Source organism: Dermochelys coriacea, chromosome 27 (assembly GCF_009764565.3).
Source record: "Dermochelys coriacea isolate rDerCor1 chromosome 27, rDerCor1.pri.v4, whole genome shotgun sequence".
NCBI lineage: Eukaryota > Metazoa > Chordata > Testudines > Dermochelyidae > Dermochelys > Dermochelys coriacea.
The window spans coordinates 8058272-8081014 of NC_050094.1; the positions used below are offsets into that span (position 1 = coordinate 8058272).

Here is a 22743-nt window from a genome sequence, read left to right on the forward strand (position 1 = left end):
ATTACACAAAGTAAAACTATTTCCCCATGTTTGTTCCCCCCCCCCCCCGTTCCTCACACGTTCTTGTCAACTGCTGGAAATGGCCCATCTTGATTATCACTACAAAAGGTTTTTTTTTCTCTCCCGCTGGTAATAGCTCACCTTAACTGATCACTGTAGTTATAGTGTGCATGGTAACACCCATTGTTTCTTGTTCTCTGCGTATATAAAATGGTCCTGTATTTTCCACTGCATGCGGCCGATGAAGTGGGCTATAGCCCACGAAAGCTTGTGCTCAAATAAATTTGTTAGTGTCTAAGGTGCCACAAGTACTCCTGTTTTTTTTTCTGATTTTAAAAGGATGCTGTCTCGTCATTACCCAATATTACGTTTTGTAAAATAAAACCTTTATGGAACGCACAACCAATAGAAACGTTATCAAATTCTAAAAATTCCAGTGTAAACCATTTTTAAACAAGTGAAGTGTTCTCTTGCAGTATTTGTAACCTAAACATGCAGCACTGTGCAATAGTGTGTGACAACTGAAAAGTGATTAGAAACAAAAGTGAAATTGAGACTGTTCAACAATCCATGCTGAGTGAAGTGCAGAAGGTGAACAAACAGCAAAAATGGTGAACAGTAAATTAGTTTAGAATGTGTTATGTCAGCACCGCAGGAGAGATCATTTGGCTTTTTAAAAATATTATATCGGTGTGTCAAAGGCAGTCTCTTTTCACCCCTGGTATTCCCTAGTCTTCCCAGTGCTGGCTCGGTGTGGGGAAGCTCTGCAGAATCTAAACTACAATACTTCCTTCTCCTGCTGCCAGCTCTGTCAGCTGTAGCACTGACAGGAGTTGGGCTGGGGAGATGGAATGGTTTGGTCCAGAGGAGCGTTTAGTGGAGAGGAACGGCAGCAGGGGGGCATGTCTTAAGAGAAGGGCTAGAAAAAGCCACCTTACTTTATTTTATTCTATTGCCCTCTCCCCCCATCCCCCCCAAAAACCCACAGGGAGGGCAGAGTTGGAAGGACAACATCTGGGAGGAGCAAAGTTGGGGGAGGGGATCCTGTCTCCTTCATTGCTTTACCCATGGTTGTACCTCTGGTGCTTACTGAGCATGTTCAGAAACTGGTTGTCACTTGCATGGAATGATATTTACTCGTCATGGAGCAGTGTAGTACCGGAAGTGGAAAATTTCATATGCATTTGAAACTGTAGGGGGAGCTTAGGTGACAGAATATAACTGCTTGAATTGGACTTTGTCACTAATAGTAGTAGGTTTTTATCCTTTCTGTAGGCCACCACTCACTAAGGGGACAAAATTAACACATGTACGAGGTGTGTTTACCACTCCTCTCCTCTCTGGTCCCCCCAAGACTACATGGATGTGTTACATGCTTTACTACGGCAGTGATTGACCTTGATTTCAATGGTGTATTGCAGCTGGCGTGAAGTGGATATCAGTGCTCTGAAAGTGAACCCTGATGAAGATAATGAGGAGGTAATGATGGTTGCTTTATATCTGTAACTAATTTGGGAGCTTTCTTTCAAGTAGGATGTGCTGCACAAGAGAGAGTGAAGTGCCTGGAAAGCAGATGCTGAAGGATCAACAAGAACCTCAGAAGAGAGGTGTTGGGGTCTCCTTTTTGTGTTTATGGAGGATTGCATCTTGGTTAGGCAGTAAGAGACCAGTAGGAAGTGTTTGATCAGTTCATCCTCCTTTTTCAGCAAAAAGTGGGGAAGGAAGAGGGTGCTGAGGTAGAAGAAGCTAGTTTATTTTGTTGCATGTGTATCAGTTGCAGCCAGGAGTCTGGCTTCTTTCATGAGGTGCCTCAGGGTAGCAGGCTCTTAGCCTTTTAGGGAGACCTGAAGTCTTGTCTACACAGAAAAGCTTTACCACTTTCATTGGTATAATTCTATCAATATTAGTTAAACCAGTGTAGCTATACCAGTATGAGCCCCTATGTGAACGCTCTCTTAATTCTGGAATTCAGTTTAGCTCATGTCCCTTCCTAAGCAACATAAGCTAAACCGAAAAAAATCCTCTTACAGTCCTCCAGGTAGATCAGTTTAAATTCACACCTTGGCTTATGCCAGTATAACTTGGTTGTGTAGGCAAGACCTTAGTGTAAAACTAACACTAACATGACATCCCTTTCCAGATTGAGGACCTGTCTGATTCAGCCTTTGCTGCTCTCCATGCCAAGTGTGAAGAGATGGAGCGGGCAAGGTGGCTCTGGAGCACCAGTCTGCCCCCTCAGCGGCGAGGCAGCAGGTAAGCCTAGTAGTGTGCGCTCTGCAGCTGTGGTGTCCCAGCACTCCGACACCACTGTAACATATGTTCAGTGGGTGCCGACTACTGCTCCTCAATTCTGCCATATGAGCCCTTGTGTGGGAAGGCTGTCCTTCCCTCCAACTTCTCTTGAAGTTGTGCCATCTTTCTACAGAGAGGGTCGTATCTGGGAGTAGGGTGCAAAAGACTGATCTACAGAGTTTCATATCCTGAAAGGCAGTAGTACTGGAGAATCTAAGATGGTCCTTTGTACAGTGGGGCAGAGTGTTGTTGGACTTGTGGGACGGAATGGTGTCTCTGCAGAGAGACACAGATCATGGAACTGGTAAGCTATCATTTGGGGAAGACCATTTGTGGTGGTGATGGTGAGTAAAATTATGCCTTCAACTTCGGGGCTGAGTTTTCTCAAAGAGATGTCCTCATACAAATTGTCTGTCCCCATCTGATGTCAGAAATGTATGAGGAAATCGTGGAATTTTTTGCAGAAACCATGGTAGTTAGATCCTGTTATGTTATGATCATCTAGGTGGTTAATAATTCTATTTTAACCATCATTTCAACCTATTTACCAGATACAAAAATAAGGTTTAATGGTCTGTAATTCTCCAGACATAAGCCAGTACGTTTTAAAAGGCAGTGGGTATGACATTCATTCCCCTGCTAAGCCACTTCCTTCTTAAGTAACTTCAGAACACTTAAGTGTACCCTCTGGATTTGATGACTAATTCTGTCTAGTTTATCAGTTTGTTCCAGTACCTCTTTTTCTGATACCTCCATCTCGGAGTACTGCATCTTTACTACCAGAAGAGTAAGTCTGGGGTAGATAATATCCCAGCATTCTCTGTTGTGAAGAGCGATGCAAATAAATTGTCTAGCTTCTTTGTAATGTTGTTCTCATCCTTAATTGTTCAAACAGACCTCCTATTGATGATCTCATGGTCTTCCTGGCTCTGATATACTTGAAGAATTTCTTGGCTGTTTTTGTGTTTGGCTTTTTGTTCTTCAAATTCTATCTTAGCCCTTCTGATTTTCTTCCTGCTATAGCTTATGCTCCTTTTTTACTAGGGTTGGATTTCAATATTCTGAAGGACATGTTTAGCTCAGACAGCCCTTTTGAACCTTGCCGTTTAGCCAAACACTGGTTTACTTGCTTCCTGATTCCCTTTTTGTTTAGATGTATGCATGCCTTAATGAAGAGTTTTAAATCCCTCAATTTTGACTTTTAAGTCTTTTTTATGTTCCCTTTCCAAAGTTTAGGTTTTGGCGCCTATCCTCCCCCAAAGAATGTCAAGCTTAATTATATTTTGGTCACTATTTAGCTATTTGAACAAATGTCTTTGTTACTTAGTGTACAGATGTTGTCAGGAGAATACTTGGGAAAACTTACCTAAGTGTCCGACTCTGTGGAGTGGCTTATAATTACTACTATAATTGTACAGCACTCAGAAGTGTAGTTGGCATGTGTGCCACAGAAACAGCCCCTCCCCCCAAAAAAACCCAAAAAACACACAATTGTCCCGAAGAGATTATTTGGAGTTTGACATGATGCAGCGAAACAATGATCGTTGGATGGAGGGGTCAGACCAGATAGTTGCAGTACTAAGTCCAAACAGTGACTCTTCATTGGTATGTGCACATCTTGATGATTGCCGTGTATGTAGTGACATAGATTGTGTGGTAACAGTGTTATAGGGGGTGAGCTGGCAATGAATGAGGTTTTTGCAGAATGACAGCAGACTTTCAGACTGCAGTAGTGAAATGTAAAATGGGAACTTAAATACGTTTTTTGGTTGTTTTTTTTTTTTTTTTTTTAAATTCCAGGTCTTACAGATCAGCAGACGGTCGGACAACCCCTCAGCTGGGGAACCCCTCCACTCCCCAGCCACCATCACCCGATGTAGGCAACTGCCACTCCCATTCTGAATTCTCACCACGCAGTCCCGTCAGCCCTGAACTGCATTCTGCCCCTCTCACGCCTGTTTCCCGTGACTCCATGCGGCTCTTGTCCAGTGAGGACACCCGTTGTTCCACACCCGAGGCTGGCCTTGACGAACAGGTGGGTGACTGTTTTGACTTCTTGTCCCCTCTGGCTGGTGGAAGGGTCCAGATGCATACACATTACTGAGAAGTTGTGTTATTTTTGAGGCTAAATGTGAAATTCAAACTTCTGGTTTGTTTTTCACTGTGGAATATATTTACTGTGGTGAATTGCTGAGAATCTGTGTATGGGAAATTTGCTGAACTGAATGGAAAAATCCATTCTCATTCAGCTTTGGCAGGTAAGATCCGACCTGTCTGGCAGTTTTTCCTTTGGGCACTCATCCTCCGTGTGCCCTAAGAACCCTGTCATGTTACAATAGTAACATAGGAGCAAATCATCACAATGCTAGCCTTTACACGACAAAATAAACCCTAATGAGGCTTTCTGCAGGAAGTGAGGGAAAGTGTCCATTCATCTTATTGACCTTTGATGGGTGTTTGTTTTTTTCTAACACCTACATTGTGATTCTTCTCTCCAGCAAGCTGAACAGCCAGGAGAAGGGAATTCTTGTTGGGAGGTCTGAATTGAGACCTTCCTTGGTCCATGTGGCCCATTTAATGTTTAAGGGGGGCTAATATCCAATGATACTTCCCATTTGCATCAATAAAAGGTCACTCTTTTTTTTCATGGTATGTGTGGGGAATTAATCTAGTTGTGGTCCTGGCTGGTTGTGGATTGCTTGAGCCTGCTAGAAAAACAGGCATACAGGTGCTTCATTGGTCACAAGGGGGCCTCTGACAGCTGGGTGCTGGCTCTGCTGTGGTCTGTCTGTGCCAGCATGGGGGGGGAGTTGACTTTTGCCCTGGTCCCTTGGGGAACCTCCCCATGCTAATGGCTGAACCTGCACAATATGTGAAGCACCTTTAAAGGGACCATTGACCAGGGCTGCCATATGTCAAGGGTGAATGGGAAACCGAAAGATGCCTGGGGGGGGCGGGGGGAGGGGAATATCTTACACCACATTTTACCCAAACAGAGTCTCTGAGCATGTGTCTGTATGTGCTCCGTGAACAGCTCTACTTCTCATTCCCCTTCAGGCTGTGCAGCCGTGGGAGCGACGCTACTTCCCGCTCTCCTACAACCCCAAGACAGAGTGCGAGGACCAATCTGATCCCCAGGACCGGTTGTCGCGCTGCACCCGGCGCACATCAGGCAGCAAGTCATCCCGGGAGATGGACAGCGCCCTCACCCTGCCCGCCCTCCCCAGCCCCAAGAGCCGGAACCCAGCAGTGGCGTCCTCAGCAGCCGCAACAGCAGTTCAGCGGCCAGCACACAGATAGAGACGGACAGGAAGGAACGAACAAAACCAACACACAGAACTAACTCTTGGCATTAAAGCTTCCGAAATCTGCGTTTGATATTCAAACATCCTGCCGGGAATTTTCACAGTTTTTAGTGAATTTAAGGAGTTTAGAAACTGTTTTTTTGTTTGTTTTTTTTTGGGGTTTTTTTTGTTTTGTTTTTTTTTTCCATGTTTCCTTGTCACACAATAAGAGCACCCCAGCTTCCTCCCAGCAGAGTGAAGCCTGGGGAGGAGAGCAGCCTGCCAGACACCCTTCCGCCCCTCCCCCTTAGGTGTATGATTCTAGAGCACAGGATTTAGCTGACTAGCAGACTTTGGGGATTTTTTTCTCAAGCGAAAGGGTATATTACTCTCTGCTGCCTGCTGCCTCCTCCCCGAAAAGTTTTAGTGGAGTGAAATTAGTGGTGAAAAGTGATGTCTTTGGAATGCAACCTCCCACACTAGCTGTCTCTCCCCACATGCAGAGCCAAGATCTGCAGTCTCTGCACACACACACTCCCTGTCATTTTGTTCCCTAGGTTGTAGTTCCAGGTATTCTCTCCATGATTCCCTCAGGCTGCATTGCACTGCATTGCCCTTCATTTCTTCCTTTCTCCACTCATGCTTTTAGAGCAGCTGTTTGCTTCATGGAGGACAAGCCTTCCTGTCACTTGGGGAAAGCTGGTCCCCTCATTAGCTGCTTCATGCACAGCTCCATGTGGGAGAGTGGGATTTGGGAAGCAGTCTTGTTCAGTTCACATCCTGTGGTTTTTATACTGGGTGAGGGGCAGAGAAGTGGAGTCCAACCCAGCATGTTTTGGTGCTTCAGCAGGAGCAGAGTTTATCCAGCACCCTTAAGGACTCCTTTTGCTGGGATCTGACTTGCTGCTGGCACCAGTACATGCTTTGTTACAGGAAATGTGATTCTGATACCGACACTTTAATTTGCCTTCGTGGTTTTTTACCCACCACAGTTAGAAAATTTCAGGCGAGGTTAGCAGCTGGCCATCAGAATGTCACTTCTGTTGTTACTGTTACCGCTTAAAAGCGTGATGATCTGCAGATGCCAGGAGTGTTCAGTTGGCAGGAGTAGGACTCAGCAATTCACCATGTGAAGTCTGTAGGCTGCAGTGCGTAGGCTGCTAATGTTTTTTCGCTTAAATTGGTTTGATCTATTAAAAAAAAAAAAAAAAAAGTCCGAGCGGCACACGACACTTGCTTTTTCTTAGAAGTCCAGCTCAGTAGAGCCTTGGCTGCTTGCTTAGGAAAAGATCAGGACTTGTTTTTCACCACTGCTTAACTCCACGTCCACACAAATTTTGAAAACAAATGTTTAGTCAGTTTCATTTTTGAGGACTTTTTGGTCTGATGATCATAAAGTTTGACAGGTATTTTACTTTAAAATGGCACCACCGCTGCCCCCTCCTCCTCTAGAGACTCCTGGATCCCACACACCGTTCCCATCTGTAATGTTTTCTGACCCTAACGGTGTGGCTATTGGTCCCTGTCCTGTTGTTAGCGTTGTGCCTGTCTTATGTATAATCACATCACCAAAAAAGGAAAAAAAATACAAAGGACATAATTTTTTTTTCCATTTTGTAATCGTAAAGAAATAGTAGCTAAACTGCTTAATGGTTGGGGTTTTTTCACAATTTTCAACATTATCTAGTGTTTTTTGGTTCTGTTCTAGTTTAAAGGATTTGTCATCGTTTCTTTAAAAAAAAAAAACAAAAAAACAAAAAAAACCAATGCTACCATATCCCTTTGCATAAGTGCTTTTTCTATTTATAAGGTTGAAAATTCTGAATAACCCTTTTAGCATTATAAAAAACCACAAAAAAACCACCTTGTATTTTGTAAATATTTTTTTTTTCCTGCTTTGAGCTGTGTAATGTCCTTGTTCTATAGAAACGCTTTTCTTCTGAGAAGCTGATCTTTGTTAATGTCCTGATTCTGTTTGCAAAGCACAAATGTGCTTATAAAAAAAAAAAGAAAAGATTAAAAAAAAATTAAAAAATGTAGTGTGCGATGCCAAGCCCCTTTTGTGCCATGCCAGGTGGCATGGGTTCAGCAGCATGACTACCAGGAATAGAATTTAGGGTTCCTGACCCCAGGCCCTTGCTCTAGCTGTCCTGCTGATGCTCTGAAGTTCTCTGTTTACTTACAGAAGTGTGTGAGGAAGTCTCACCTTCCCTTTCTGCACTGGCGGGTGCCCAGGTGACTTCACTGCACAGTAACATTGCTGCCTTTCACCTCTACCCCACAGAAATAACTAAAGGCAGCTACTGTAGTAGCTCAGGTTTCATAATGATGGTGTCACTCTCCTCTCCAATCCTGCACCGGGGCAGGGACATCCAGCTTGGTTGGAGGCCCTTATTTCTAAGGTAAAATAACATGCAGCAAATGCATGGGGAGGGATCGCAGCTGTTATGGTAGGGGAGCAATCAGGATAGGGGACTGTTTCCTTCTGCAGTTCACCTTTTAAACATTTGTTTCCAAGTGATTCCCACTTTTGGATCAACCCTGTCGCACCCCATGTCTATGTCCTTAGTGGAAGAATTTTCCCTTAGGAGGGGCCCATTTACTGGCAGTGGTCACATTGCTGTTACGATGTTCTCTCGAGCCAGGTCCAGAAGCTGGTTGAGGCCATGGGTTCCTCTTTCTCTCCCCAGTAAAATCTCCTTGGCTGCTTGGTTCTTCCCCATGCTCTCCAGCAGGTGTGTTCAAGCTAAGCCTTACCTGACTGAGGCATACATGGCATGATCTGAATGCATCCGATGAAGTGAGCTGTAGCTCACGGAAGCTTATGCTCTAATAAATTTTAGTCTCTAAGGTGCCACAAGTCCTCCTTTTCTTTTTGCAAATACAGACTAACATGGCTGCTACTCTGAAATATGGCATGATCTGTCCTTTGTTATGACTAGTGCTGATTTTAAATAAACATCTCAACCCAGGCGTTGGAGGCCAAACCTTGACTGGGCTGGAGAGGGCATGAGCACTGTGAGCAACAGACAAGGGGAGCATTCTGCTATGCCTGTGAGTGACTAGAGCCTCAAGTCCTATGTAGCCACAGACCCTTTCAAAAAAGGAAACTTTTTACCCTGCTGATGGTGCTCCTGGGGCAGAAGGAGGATGGGTTTTATTTTAACAAGCCCTGCACAATTCTTGGGGGGCTCCCACAGCAAGAGCCAATGATGAGGGGGAGGGTTGCTGGGCACCTCCACTCACCCAAGAGTAGTCCCACACCTATGAGGGTGAGGGGGGAGGAGATGAGATTAGAGGACACCTTGAGCCCCAATCAGCCCTTTGTGGGGCTGGGGTGGTTCCCCAGGACCTGGTTCATGTATGCCCCCATCTTGTAACAAGATGCCCTTGGCATGCCTGATACAGATCTGGAGCCTGAATCAGCGAGTTTTGGCAAGTGCCTAGTGTAGAAAGTTGACACCACTCAAGAATTCTTGCAGGCCCAAACTGACCTGGGAGGGGAAGAATTCTGGTTGGCAGCTTGCCCAGAATCCAACCCCAGGTTTCTGTCTGAGGAAGGCTTTTAAAAAAAAAAAAAAAACCCCAACCTCCTGTGGGCAGTCCCATGATATGGGGGGGGGGGGGATTTCCTTCCAAACCCTGAAACTGTGACTAGCACAGACCACAGCAGCCTAGCTAAGGGAAGGTGGCAACGTGTCTGTGAGCCCAGGACTCCAAATCCCATGAGACCTCAAGCCTGGAGTGGCTGGAAATCTCACAGGACCTGGCCTCTCCTTTTTTGCTCTCTCCCATCCTAAAACCCTTGCTGTGCTTCGAGCCCTGAAAGGTTAAATGAAGCCTTGTTCTCAAGAGACCGAACATGCGTCATTGGCAAGTGCTTGCTTTTTACCTAGGCAGCACTGGATTAATATGGCCTACAGTTTGAGGCTTATCTTGGGGTAGGTGCATGTGAACAATACTTAAGTACTTGCTGCAATGTCCACTATATGGGGTGGTGGAAGATTTCGCACAGTAGGTTCTGCACAGCCCTGTTCAGAGGGAATGTTTGATTCTACTGCAGTTCTGCCCAAGGGGTATGTAGTAGCTGTCCAGAGTACCAGCAGTGTTCCCACAGGGGTGAACAGACCCAGCCTTTCCATCCCCTCCCAAACAAGCAGGGGCCCAAGGCAGCACTCTGTTGTAGTAATGACTTTATTTCCAAATTCACTTTTACAGCAACGATCCGTGTAAACCAGTTGTTAAAACACACACTACACTAGGGACAGTCACAAACAGGAAGCTAAGCTAGGATGATCATACAGAGATTAAGCCCTCCTATTTCCCCCCCCCCCCCAATTAAAAAGGGAATCACAGGATTGCAAATACCAGAATTGTCCTTTCGCCACTTCAAATGCCTGTAGGGAACATTTTTTGGAGTTCAGAAATACTGTTCCCAAGTACCAGTTTTAACCCTTTTTAGACCAAGATGCATGTTGTACCAAAGGAACAGAACATCCATGTACCATCCCTTAGCAGTAAATCTCGGGCCTTAAGCCAAGGCCTAGGTAGGTGGTGTCTATAAAATGATCATGTTCTATGGGCTGGGAGGTCAGGCTTGGGCTCTTGGAGAATAGAGGTTTAAGGTGGGAACTGGGACTAGCTACTTTGTTGGAAGATAAGTGTCTGGGTGCTGCAATGAACGGCTGGGACCCATTGGGAGAGGATAAAGAGTGCTGACAGCAGAGCAGGAGGCTGCAAAGGGCAGGGAGAGAAGCTTTAGACACAGCAATGACTGCAGATTCGAGGACTGACTGTAGCAAGTTGAAACACTGGGGAAGGGGGTTGAGGCTGCAGATCTCTGTAAGCTTCCAACAACTGACATTCAGGCTGGGGTTCTAAGGGTTAATAAAACTAAAACCCCCCAGTCCTGAACTCCAGCTATCTACATTATAAAGTAACTGGGTGCTGACTGTGCCAAAAGTTGTCAACGCCAAGCACCTCTGCCCAGGCCAGGCTGCAACTGTGTTGGGAAGTGGCAGGGGCTGGCAGCAAGCCATGACTTAACCAACTTTCACTGAGTACGGTATAGCCTAAGGAGAGTTTTAACAGCACTGCTGGTGCCCAGTCTGAAGCAGAAGATGGTTAAAATGGGTGAACTGATTTGTTCACTGGTTCTCCCAGTTGCTCATTTACATAGGACAGAAATACCCTAGGGTTCCTATCATCCCAAAGATAAATGGACTCTGTGATTAAGTGGAAATATTGACTGAATGCAGGCGAGCATTCGGCTGGCATTAGGCAACCAATGCTGCGGCTCCACTGAGTGCAAATAGAGAATGTGGGGATAAGTGTCGGCCAGGTTGACTTGCTTGCCCTTAACACCCCAGCTAGCATCTCCCTTTCCAAGTTCAAAGCTGAGCCAGTCCTTCAGGCAACCTTTCCCAGACTCCTCTTGGTTCCTGAAGGACGGATCAGAATGAGCAACAGAGGCACCTGGCTGTGCTGGCACCCTAGAGAAATCATATCATTGCACAGGGGTTAGAAACTCCAGGCTCGAATTTGTGCTACCTCCCACACCAGTTGAACTGATTCACAGCTTAAACATCTACAAGTGAAATTCAGCTCAGTCAAAAACAGTGTGGCGCCATCCTTTACCCAGCCAGCTGGAATGCAGTTTACCCATCCTGGTACCTGACGCCGAGCAGCCTTAGGAGTAGCTCATTTCCTTTGGGGGGGGAGGGGGCGGGTTAGTCCATACACCAGAGCCAACAGCTGCACCAGGGCTCAGATGCCTGCTTTCTCAGATGTTTTGGTACAAGAGCAGCAGGCTGCTCCATTCACGCTGGGCCAAATCTTGCTTTAACCTCTGGTTAGAGTGATGCTAGTAGAGGGCAGTATGATCTCTGTTTGTTAGATGCTAAACTCAGGGCTGTCTCTGCTCATCATACAGGAGATAAGGTTGCAACAAACCAGGCAAACAAGCACCACTACTGGAATACAAGCTAGGAAGCAATAGCCCTGTGCCTCTAAAAGAAGAGCATCCTATTGCAAATGTTACCCCCTAGCAAAGCCAGAAGGTGGACTTGCACCTTGCAGTTCATGGTGGGCTGACTCACATTGGCAAAGGGCTGCTTGATGCAGGTCTACACAGTAAAATAGCTGAAAGGGTCAGGCTGGTTGAAGTCCTGCCACGGCGGTGGCCCACCACAGGTACCTTGCTGGGTACACCAAGGCTCTGTCAATGGGGGAACTGGGCACGTGTATCCCCAGCCAATTTCCCTAATACTGACTTTTTATGACATCTCATCCTCAGAATTAGCTTCGCCTCCACCACAGGTGGCCCCACCCTTGAGACAGGCAGTTGGGGAAGGAAAGCTAGTTCAGAAACACTTCCCCACAGCTCTAAGCCTCTCTGGTGTAGCAGTATGGAAAGGTGCCGCAGGTTGCCAGGCGGGACTGCAGGGGAAGGGATGGCAAGCATCAGCCAAGGCCACTGACCTCGAATAGGTTGCCATATCAACTAAAGCAGGGTGAGAGGAATATTTTCTTGTTTTAACCTTAATTTGCACTCAGGGTTGTGTAAACAAAGGGCTAAAACGGTGCAAACCCAAAGCACCTCTTGACTTCAGGGCTCCCCCCACAGCTCCGCTATTTTTATTTTGAAGGGCAGCTTTCCTGTAAGTGGTGGCAGGGCCTGGAACAGTTCACATACTTTTCCATGGTTTACACTTCAAAGCCCCAAGAAGCCCAGCCGTTTTCTTTTCCACTTACAATTCCAAAATCAGCCTCTCTCTAGGGAAGATGGGCCCCCCCCGCAACTAAAGCGCTAGTTCCTGGCACGCCATTTAATCCTGAGCTCGCCTTCAGGCAGCCCCATCCTGCCAGGTGTGTGGGGGTGGCCCTCTCAACACACAGCCCCTGCACTAGGTGCCTGGACATGGTACAGCACCTCCTCACTTAAAGTCGCCCTCGTTCATGTCGTTAGGGTGCTGCTCGATTGGGGAACGTGCTCATTTAAAGTTGTGCAGCTGCCTGCTTTGGCCACTGCTTGCAGGAAGAGCAGCCTGTTGGAGCCAGCTGGTGGGGGCTTGGAACCAGGGTGGGCCCTCAGCTCCCCACTCCCGTAAGTTCCCTGTATAGCAGCCCTGGGCTATCACTTGCCAGCAGTTCAGCTGGTGGCCCCCTGCTCCTGCACCCCGCTTACCCCATCTCCATAGAGCAGGGGGGACACATTACAGGGCTCATGAAAGAGGGAGTTTCCTGGCAGCAGCCGCTAAGGTCTCAGCTTGCTGATTAACTTAACAAGGCAGTGTACTTAAGAGTGAGTCAGGCACTTAAAGGAGCAATGTGCATCTCTCTCTCTCTCTCTCACACGCACACCGTGCATCTTTCTCCTCCCTCCATTCCTGCTGCTTTGTAGAGTAGGAGGCTCCATTAATGAGTTAACCCTTGAGGGCTTAGCCAAGTGCTAGATCATCATTTAGCAGTAAGGCATTCCCTGGGAAATATCCCACCTCTGACTCCACCACCTCAACCAAGCTTCACAACCATCATCATAAGGTACAGTATTAAATTGTTTGTTTAAAACATATACTGGGTGTACACACACACACACGCACACACAGTCTTTTGTCCTCCTCTTTACATTAATTCTTATGGGAAAATTGGATTCGCTTAACATCATTTCGCTTTAAGTCGCATTTTTCAGGAACATAACTACAAGGTTAAGTGAGGAGTTACTGTATCACAGACACCCCACCCCCATGTTTAGCAGTGAGCGTTTCACGCCCTGGCCTCTGACCTCCCAAAGAGCACCGGGGGGGGGGGGCATGAGGGGTCTGGTAAGCTCACAAAGACCCCAGAGAAGCATGGGTTGTTAATGTGACTCTCGCGCCACTTCCAAACGTTAAAGTGTCTTCTGCCTTACGCGGCCAATGGGCCGCCCCGGGGAGTCAGCTTTAATGGTCTTTGATCACAGCCCCCACAGGCACTGGCACAGAAGTGAGTCTTACTCCCAGCCTCAAGCCAGACATTACACAGGGTGGGAACTAGCAGCGGGGGCTTCAGAACACGGAACAGAGGTGCCCTCTGTTTCTCCCACCAGCGGGTCACTGGGTAACGGAGGAAATGGTGCTCCTGTGAAATCAAAGTCTTTACTGGTTTGAGCCCTGGGCTCCCCAAATTCTAATCCTAGCTCAATGACTGACGCTTTGGGAAAATTGCTCCTCCAAGCCTGCCTCCTTTTCCCCATCTGCAAAGGAGGGCAGTACAGGGGTATCAGGGACTGGAAGTGCTTACGTGAGAGATCACTAGGAGGCTGAGCAACAAAATACCAAGTGCTCAGTGGGTGTAACAAGAGGGGATCCGCTCTGCCTCCTTTTTAAAGTCCATTAAAATGCTGCTGGGATCTATATCACTCAAGGGTTCAAATGTGATCCAGAGAAAAGTGATCACCAGGCCTGCAGAACTCCCATCGCCACCACAGACCCCCTCAAGTGCCAACGACAGCACTTGGCTTTGGGAAAGGTTTTCCTGGGCAGTGGCTATGAAGCCAAGGGCAGACTCAGCACCTGGGGCATCTAATGAAGACTGGAAAAAGTCTCAGAGGACACATACAGCCCAGTCCTGCACAGGATTTGAAAGGTTGGGCTCAGTGGCCACCTCCAATTATCTAGCAGGACAAATTCACCAGCTAAGCAGTGCAATCATCTTCGCGATGAACTTCCACAGTCTTCTCTGTCCTTTGCAGGCTAAATTCCAAGAAAACATACACAACTCATAGGGCCAGAACCCTCCAGCTTCTGGAAATACATTTCCCATCAGGAGCTGCTACCGGGTCAGTGCTGACTGCATTTGTCTCTGGCCTTAGCCAGATGTGCTCTCACTCTTTTCTGATTCAACAAACAGAGTCGCTTTGGCTGAATTCTAGCTCAGTACTGAGCGCACGGGGCAGTTCTAAACCTACCTACTGAATTTTACAACACATGCTTTTTATAGAACAATCACCACCCTGGTGATTTCCAAGCATATACAGACAAATCCCACTATACAACACTAGGGTATGCCAAAGAAAAAATCCTAGTCTCATCTACTCAACAGCTCCAGCATAAATGCACCACTCCGACAAAACTAGGGCAGGAGGGATACACGTCAAGAGCATCCCTTTGCTAAATGAAGTGATAATCCCTAGTGTCATCATTACCACCGCAAGGAGCCAGCTTTTGGAGCTTAAAAGAGGCAGGGGCCACCTGGGGGTGTAAGGGAGGGCGGGAGGGATTTATGGGCAAGCAGTTGGGTTTAAGAAGAAGGAAACCCAAATTCTATCTTCAGACACATCTCATCTCCTGGACAAAGATTTTCTTCCAAAATTGCAAGGTGAAATAGTGATGCTATTTCCATCTGTCCGCAGCTTTGTCACCCTCTATCCACTGCTCTGACCAAAGAAACGTGCCTTCAGTCTAGTAATTGTTATGCTAACAAAATGGAGAATTCAAATCCCGCAGCTATTAACTGTCCCAGATGTGTCTAACTCAAGAGTCTCCCTTTTCTACTGGAAGATAGCCCAGAACATGAAAGTCCTCTATTAATTCAGCTCAGGGCAAGAGAAATTTCACTCTGCAACGGCCTCCCAACTAGGGCAGCTTCTCAGAAACTGACACACAAGTTGAGAAATCTGTGCGGCCGGCCTCACAGAATTCAAGCCCACATCAATCAGTCAGACAGACACAGACAAGCATGGCTGTAGCCTCATACCATGGGAGCAACAGAAAGCCTACAGGTATGGAGCAAGGGAAAAATTCCAGCCATCCCCCCTGTCCTCACAATATTCCTTAGGAATTCAGATGGGTCAGCATGGCACCAGCACTCTGCTCTTTCTTGCAACAGGTCCCCCAACCCACTCACCCAGTGTTTACAGCATGTTGTTGCCTTGCAGACGGACCGTGCTCCGGGGCTGCCTGCACTCCAGACCACACAGTGCACAGGACACAAGCTGGCAGGAGTGGGAGTGGGACAGGAGGAAGAGGGCAGTGAATTGGAGAGATGCCCATGGCCATAAAATTAAGTAGGGTAAGAACCCTCAGCCCAGGAGAAGAGTAGTGGTGGGAGCAGGCCTTGCCCCTAGAGGCCCGGGTTGAAGGCTGAAATCCTTTTGTAAGAGGAACAGCCTGGGAGAAGAGTCACCAGTTGTTGTCATTAATAGGAGTTAAAAGAAGGAGCCCTAAAACCACACGTTAGTGAAACCACAGAGCAGGCGAGATCCTTGCCTAGACAAAGGAACCAGCTCTGAGAACAGTGAGTTTGCCGTGGCTCCTAGTACTACACCCTTCAGGGTACGCCATTCGCACCACGTGTAGGGAAGCTGTGGGCTCCCAGGACTTGAAAGTCAGTTTTGCTGGGTATAAGGAATAAGGCTGGTGCCCTTTAATTAGAGGAGAGACAATCTGAGCCTGGGCCCCAGCCTGTGACCGGGAATCCAAGTAGCTTTGGGGCCAAATTCCAGGGGAGAAAAAATGTGTTTCTGTCACATCCCTCCTCAAGAAGTCTCTGGGGAAGGTGGGTGGCCTCCCATACTGTCTGTATTAACTAGTCTGAGATTTTCATCAGAGAGGCAAGTAGGTGAGGTAATAGCTTTTACTAGACCAGCTTCTGGCAGTGGGAGACACATTTTCCAGCTACACCGAGCTCTTCCTCAGGTCCGGGAAAGGTGCTCGCAGTTACTCAGCTGTAACACCAAGTACCTTTCCCAGACCGGAGGGAAGAGCTCTGTGTAACTCGAAAGCTTGCATCTCTCACCAACCAGAGCTGGTCCAGTAAAAGCTCACCCATCTTGGTCTCTCATATCCTGGGACCGACACTGCTACAACAACACTGCAAACATGAGATTTCCACTGTCATGACTCCATTTCCATAGTGAGTGCCATGCCTCATGCTCCCCAGCAGTGGGCGGTTGCCCCCAGGAAATTGCTGGGACAATGAAACATGTTTTAAGCAAACCAGTGGCGTGGGGAGCAAAAAGCAACCAGGGATGACGATAGAGGCGGGGAGGTGCCGGGCTCACTGTATCTTGTGAGGTTGGGGATCAGTCTGGCTGAAATGGTGCTGGGGGAAACAGGCTTGTACCTTGAACTTAAATTTAAGCAGCACCAATCTCTCCAGAAACCAAACTCCCTTTGTGTGGGTGTGATCAGGTTCCTTTATACTGGGCTAAGATTGCCTGGGGAAGGCGAGGGTGTATACCTAATGCTGTTACTGATTTTGAAGTCCTGGAGCCAGAGCTGAATGGACAGTAAAAGTAGGTTAAATCATTACCCATTTGGGGGGCAGGGGGAGGGGGCAGTAGTGGTAAAAGGAACAGAGGAAGAAGGCCAGATTGATTTCTCTTCTCTTCTCTCCGCCCACGGACAGGTGATCACAAGCCCTGCTTGGCCAGGGAAGCAGACACTTCGTCAGCTAGCGTGGCCAGCTGGGGGGAGTCCACCATGTTGATACTGCCGGTGGAGGAGACGTTGCTAAGGCGACGGGGGGAGGCATCTCCGGAGACGGTGGGGGACTTGTAGACGATTTCGGCTCCATGGTCAGTCTTGGCTTTGGCATTCTCGCGGAAGGTCAGCTTGTGAGACTCGATCTGCACAAAGAAGAGGCACAGGGTGAGCCCTGACATGGGGGGGGGCAGTTCAGTCGAGCCCACGAGAGAGGCTCTGGTTGGCTTTTAAAAACGGTGAATGGGGAGTTAATGCTCCGTCCCCACCGGCCATCCCAGGGGGTGCAGCGGGTGACTGGAGGACCGAGCACACCTTCTGTTCCATTTTCAGCCCTGGGACAGGGAGCAGGGTGAAGCCTGGAGGAAGCATTTGCCAGTAACAGACCAAGGGCCTCAGGCAGATGGGCTGCCAGAGGCAAAGGGAGGTGCCTGCAGGAAAACCAGGGCAGAACCTGGGCCTCAGTAAGCATGCTATGGCCTCACTTCAATGCAGCAGTGACTTTCTCAAACCCCGGCCTAGCAGGACAAGGAGCAGAGTCCCCTATGCCCAACGCTGAGGAGGGGACTAGAGTCAACTGATCGGCAGTAGAGGGGCTAATGCTTTTGACTTTTCATCACTGTAGACCTGCTCTCATTCACTGCCTTCAGCTGACAGCAAAGTGAGCTTGGGGGGGGGGCCCCGCCTGTCCCCAAGTGCCCCTTTGGGAGCTTTGTCTTGGGGCTAGCAGCGGGGGCTGCTGCAGGTTAAGGCAAATAGGCAAAACTCAAAGGGGGAGGAAGGATCAGAACATCACAGAGTGCTGCCCGTCAGCCCTATGGCACATTGGCTGCAGTTTGGCGGGTGGACCGGGGGGAGGGATAGTTCAGTGGTTTGAGTATTGGCCTGCTAAACCCAGCGTTGTGAGTTCAAATCCTTGAGGGGGTCATTTAGGGATCTGGGGCAAAAATTAGGGATTGATCCTGCTTTGAGCAGGGGGTTGGACTAGATGACCTCCAGAGGTCCCTTCCAACCCTCATCTTCTAGGAAGCTGTAAAAAGAACTTCCCCTGCAGTGTTCAGTTACTTTCGCTGGTTATTACATTACCGTCACCATCCCTCACACATGATCCGGCTGAGTGTGCCGATACTGAGCCTTTACATAAGGGCTCCTGCACCACGCCCAAGGCTTGCACAATAGCCAAACCCCCCTCTCTTGTGGATGCACAAGCTCTAAGCTATTGAAGCTGATGAGTGGCTACTTACTGGCATCATCATCTGGCTGCAAGTCTGGGAGCGGGCTCTCCTCGGGGATGGGGGGCTCAGCGAGCAATGACTGAGGCCCTGCACTTTGGGGGACACCATTTTGTGCACCGCGCTCATCGTCCTTGCCCTTCTCTCTCTACAGGTGGAGAAATCAGTGGGGCGCAAAAGGGCGTCAGCAACAAAATTAACTGAATTAAAACCTACATCAAAGAAATGGGAAGGGGGGCGAGGAAAGGAACAGATCTGCAAAACGCATCGAAGGAGAGGGGGAAATTTCACTGAGCCCATAGAGAGAGAAAGAGGACGACAGGGCCAGGTTTGGAGCTAGGTGGGAAAAGGAAATCCCATTTGCTATGAGAAAGGAGATGCCCAGAGACACGATCCAAAGCAGATTCATAGGGAGAAATGCAATCAGAGCCACAGCTGTAACAGCAGCACTGAGGCCTGGTCTGCGCTGAAAAGTTTTGCCGCACCTGAACATAGCTGTAAGAATCAGCATCCCAAACCCATCCTGTGGTCCTAAAACATCCTGCAGTCTCTAAGGGGAGGTCTACTCTGCTACCAGAGAAGTGATTGCTCGCCCACCAGGCTAGCTGGATTCTAGCTAGCTCAGCTAAAGGTAAAAGCGAAGATGTGACCGCATGGGCCCACAAGGTGAGGACGTACCCAGGAGTTGAGCTAGCATTTGGGTATTCCTCCCCGTGCTGCAATCATGCCGTGTACACATCCAGTGTAGACACATCCACGCTCACCCAACAAATGTAGATTATTTAGGCGAGTATGTACGCTGTCTGGATATGTGTCACCCCATAACTTCGGCAAGTCTATCCTGTGGGGAGGACCTCTGGGACAGAAGCATATGCATTTTCCAAATATCTGTTTTCCCACCTCTGTTGGCCAAGTACATATTAAAACACAGTTGACGTTCCCACCCTCTCCTAGCCTAACAGCCACTAAGGCGAGAAATCATCACATGAAGCAGTGGGCTCCCAAACTGCTCCAGCCAAGGCCCATATTGGCAGTTGGCCAGGGCCATGCCTAATTTGTCTAAAATGGAACCAACTGCAGCTGTCCCTTGAACGGAGATTCAGCCTAAAAAGATACAGGTCTCGCTCAAGCCTAGCTCAAGCAGCTCCTCCCTGGATTAAGAGGGCACATTGCATATTGAGATTTGTCAGACAGCAGCTCTGTGTTAAAGGGTGAGAATGGCCACTGGACATGACAGGGACTCTCTAGGCTACGCCAGGCCTGTACAGCATGTTACCCTCTTTGGTCTTTTGGGGGTACATCTAACTCTTCAAACAAAGAAAATAAATTCCTGCAGCATTGAGTCTCCGAGCTCAGCTCAACTAATTCAGGCTTGTGCTACGGGGCTAAAAATAGCAGTGTCGACATTCCCGCTCGGGCTGGAGCCCGGGATCTAGAACCCAGCAAGGGGGAAGGGTCTCAGAGCCCCAGACTCCAGCCCGAGCAGGAATATCTCCATTGCAATTTTGAGCCCTGCAGTGCGAGCCCAAGTTAGCTGACCCGAGCTTGGAGACTCGCTGCAGTGGCTTGTTTTTTTGCAGTGTAGATGTACCCAAAGTTACATTTATGCATCCAGAAGGTGTGAATTTCAGTATCATGATCACATGACTGAATGAGACCTGTGGCTAAATTACAATACCGCGATACACAATGACATGGGATTACAGAAGCTGTGTTATTGTGTTGTCAGTCTGCAGCTTCTGAATATCGCATGTCCAAGTAAAGCCCCACTCCAAAGGGCAAAAGCTTCTAACTATGGCTCTGTGACTGTACCAGGAGATAAAAAGAAATGAAAAGATGCTCAAGCTGAACAAAGAAGAGAGCAGCACAGGACAGCTCGATGTGTAATGGCAGTGAGGGAAGGATAAGGAAGCCAAGTAATTCCTCAGTCAGAGAAGCTAGTGCATTTGCTGGAAGAGGCTGGCAGCTAGAAAGCTTTTCAAGACATTTACAAAATGCATCCAAAAACCAAGTGCTGGAACACAGAGCTGAACAGAACCTTTCCATCTCGTTAAGTTTTTGATAAAAATGTTGAACAATCAGCAAGACAACAATAACCTTTCCCGGTTCACTCCTACTGCAGAGAAATTGAATACTTTGCCCCACTGTCCCCAAATTTGACTAATGAATCCACATATCACGCCCCCACCTCAGCATTCTTGCATGATTCCTGCCTAATTCATCCACCCAGCGCTGTATTCAGTGTCTTATTTCAGATGCTGGTGCCATTCACTTTGCTGTGAGAATGTTTCAAGCACTATCATCCAAGTCTTCAGCCATAGGCTGTGTTTAAAAACAGGACTTTAATTTTTACATAACAAACGAACAGCAAATTATGAAGTATCTTTGTATATATCAGTGTATATTTGTTTTAAATGAACAATTTACTGCGGGTCTAAAGAAAAAAGGTATCTATGTATATACAGATCCAGATCCTTTAAAAATGCCATTTGTATTACTGGCTGTTCTTTATTATTATCATTATTCCACTGAATAAATCTCACTGTTTGATATGCAGCCACATGGGAGTGTGCACACACCAACGCATCACCCCTCGTGGGGAACCGGTTAATGCACAGCAGGGCATTCAGCACTAAGAAAATCAACACAGACAGTCCAAGCAACTTCTCAATTCATGTCTAAACAATGAAGATACCAGCTATACAAATAACGTATTTGCAGTAGTCACACAATGTGCTAACAGCAAAAGTGTTTTTGTTTTGTTTTGTTTTTTACACTTAACACGTTTTACAGAGTTTGTTGGCAGTATCACACCCCGACTCAGCAGAGCACGACGCACGTGCTTAACTTTAAGCCGGAGTCATCTCAATACCTTTGACAGAACTAGTGCGTGCTTAAAGAGAAGCCTGTACATAAGCACGCTGCCTAGTCAAGGGTTTAACTGTTCAAATCACATCAACATCCCCCAAATGAATGACTAAGCCCACCCCAAGTGTTAAATGTTTATTCTTACCAGATTTCCCTGTGTTCTTTTAATTTAGTTTTAAATTATTAAATATGCGTGCACCCTTCCCCCCCCCCACGCACCCAGACTTTCAGATGTCAAATACTGCGGCAGCCCTTACAGCCCAGCTGTTCAGCCTCTGCTGGGAGGCTGATGCTTGAGGCCAGAAGAGAATTTCTTCTCTCTGAAATGTCAACCAACTTGCTCCTTTCTAATTAAAGCCAAGTCTTTCATAGAATCATAGAATCATAGAATATCAGGGTTGGAAGGGACCCCAGAAGGTCATCTAGTCCAACCCCCTGCTCAAAGCAGGACCAAGTCCCAGTTAAATCATCCCAGCCAGGGCTTTGTCAAGCCTGACCTTAAAAACCTCTAAGGAAGGAGATTCTACCACCTCCCTAGGTAACGCATTCCAGTGTTTCACCACCCTCTTAGTGAAAAAGTTTTTCCTAATATCCAATCTAAACCTCCCCCATTGCAACTTGAGACCATTACTCCTCGTTCTGTCATCTGCTACCATTGAGAACAGTCTAGAGCCATCCTCTTTGAAACCCCCTTTCAGGTAGTTGAAAGCAGCTATCAAATCCCCCCTCATTCTTCTCTTCTGCAGACTAAACAATCCCAGCTCCCTCAGCCTCTCCTCATAAGTCATGTGCTCTAGACCCCTAATCATTTTCGTTGCCCTTCGTTGTACTCTTTCCAATTTATCCACATCCTTCCTGTAGTGTGGGGCCCAAAACTGGACACAGTACTCCAGATGAGGCCTCACCAGTGTCGAATAGAGGGGAACGATCACGTCCCTCGATCTGCTCGCTATGCCCCTACTTATACATCCCAAAATGCCATTGGCCTTCTTGGCAACAAGGGCACACTGCTGACTCATATCCAGCTTCTCGTCCACTGTCACCCCTAGGTCCTTTTCCGCGGAACTGCTGCCGAGCCATTCGGTCCCTAGTCTGTAGCGGTGCATTGGATTCTTCCATCCTAAGTGCAGGACCCTGCACTTATCCTTATTGAACCTCATTAGATTTCTTTTGGCCCAATCCTCCAATTTGTCTTTGATAGAGCACTTTGCCAAAATCCAACAGTCTGCTTCATATTTTGCAGCCGAGGCTGAAAAAAAAACAAGCAAGATGCAAACCCAACTATAAGCGGTAACATCTTACAATAGGAGAGCCCAGGGTGTACGCCCATCCCATTACGCTGACATTTAGGGAACCACAGAAAAACTAGGAAATCAAATAAAAAGAAATCACTTGATCATATTGTTTTGTTTTGACAAACACCCATCAGGGATGGTCTAGAATGATAATACTTAGTCCTGCCATGAGTGCAGGGGACTGGATTAGATGATCGCTTGAGGTGCCTTCTAGTCCTACAATTCTACAGTCATGTAATATATAATTAAAATAACTTGTTCATATTCACGTCTTGTTTATATTAAAATGCTTATTGTCTAAAGAACTGTA

The 22743-nt window shown here is 47.4% G+C and overlaps 2 protein-coding genes and 1 long non-coding RNA gene across 27 annotated transcripts in view; 2 read left to right on the top strand and 1 right to left on the bottom strand.

The window, feature by feature from the left end:
• KANSL1 (KAT8 regulatory NSL complex subunit 1) overlaps positions 1 to 7613 on the top strand; it is a 184084-nt gene extending 176471 nt beyond the window's left edge. For all 11 annotated transcript variants that reach the window (XM_038385927.2, XM_038385923.2, XM_043503460.1 and 8 more), the window contains 4 exons: positions 1422 to 1479; positions 2141 to 2253; positions 4093 to 4327; positions 5350 to 7613. In XM_038385927.2, coding sequence (XP_038241855.1) covers positions 1422 to 1479; positions 2141 to 2253; positions 4093 to 4327; positions 5350 to 5592 — 649 coding nt within the window. In that variant the 3' untranslated portion in view covers positions 5593 to 7613. The remainder of the gene's footprint in view (positions 1 to 1421; positions 1480 to 2140; positions 2254 to 4092; positions 4328 to 5349) is intronic.
• A 2141-nt stretch (positions 7614 to 9754) lies between these two features.
• The window catches only part of MAPT (microtubule associated protein tau), an 88758-nt gene continuing 75769 nt past the window's right edge, over positions 9755 to 22743 (bottom strand). For 12 of the 15 annotated variants that reach the window (XM_043503474.1, XM_043503472.1, XM_043503469.1 and 9 more), the window contains one exon: positions 9755 to 17184. In XM_043503474.1, the coding sequence (XP_043359409.1) occupies positions 16969 to 17184 (216 nt within the window). In that variant the 3' untranslated portion in view covers positions 9755 to 16968. Of the gene's footprint in view, positions 17185 to 18282; positions 18419 to 22259; positions 22388 to 22743 lie in introns of those variants that run through there. The other 3 variants (XM_043503475.1, XM_043503463.1, XM_043503468.1) reach the window with 3 other exon arrangements.
• On the top strand, positions 17072 to 19179 carry LOC122457661. The gene is made up of 2 exons (XR_006277314.1): positions 17072 to 17206; positions 18425 to 19179. It is a non-coding gene; the product is annotated as an uncharacterized LOC122457661 (long non-coding RNA).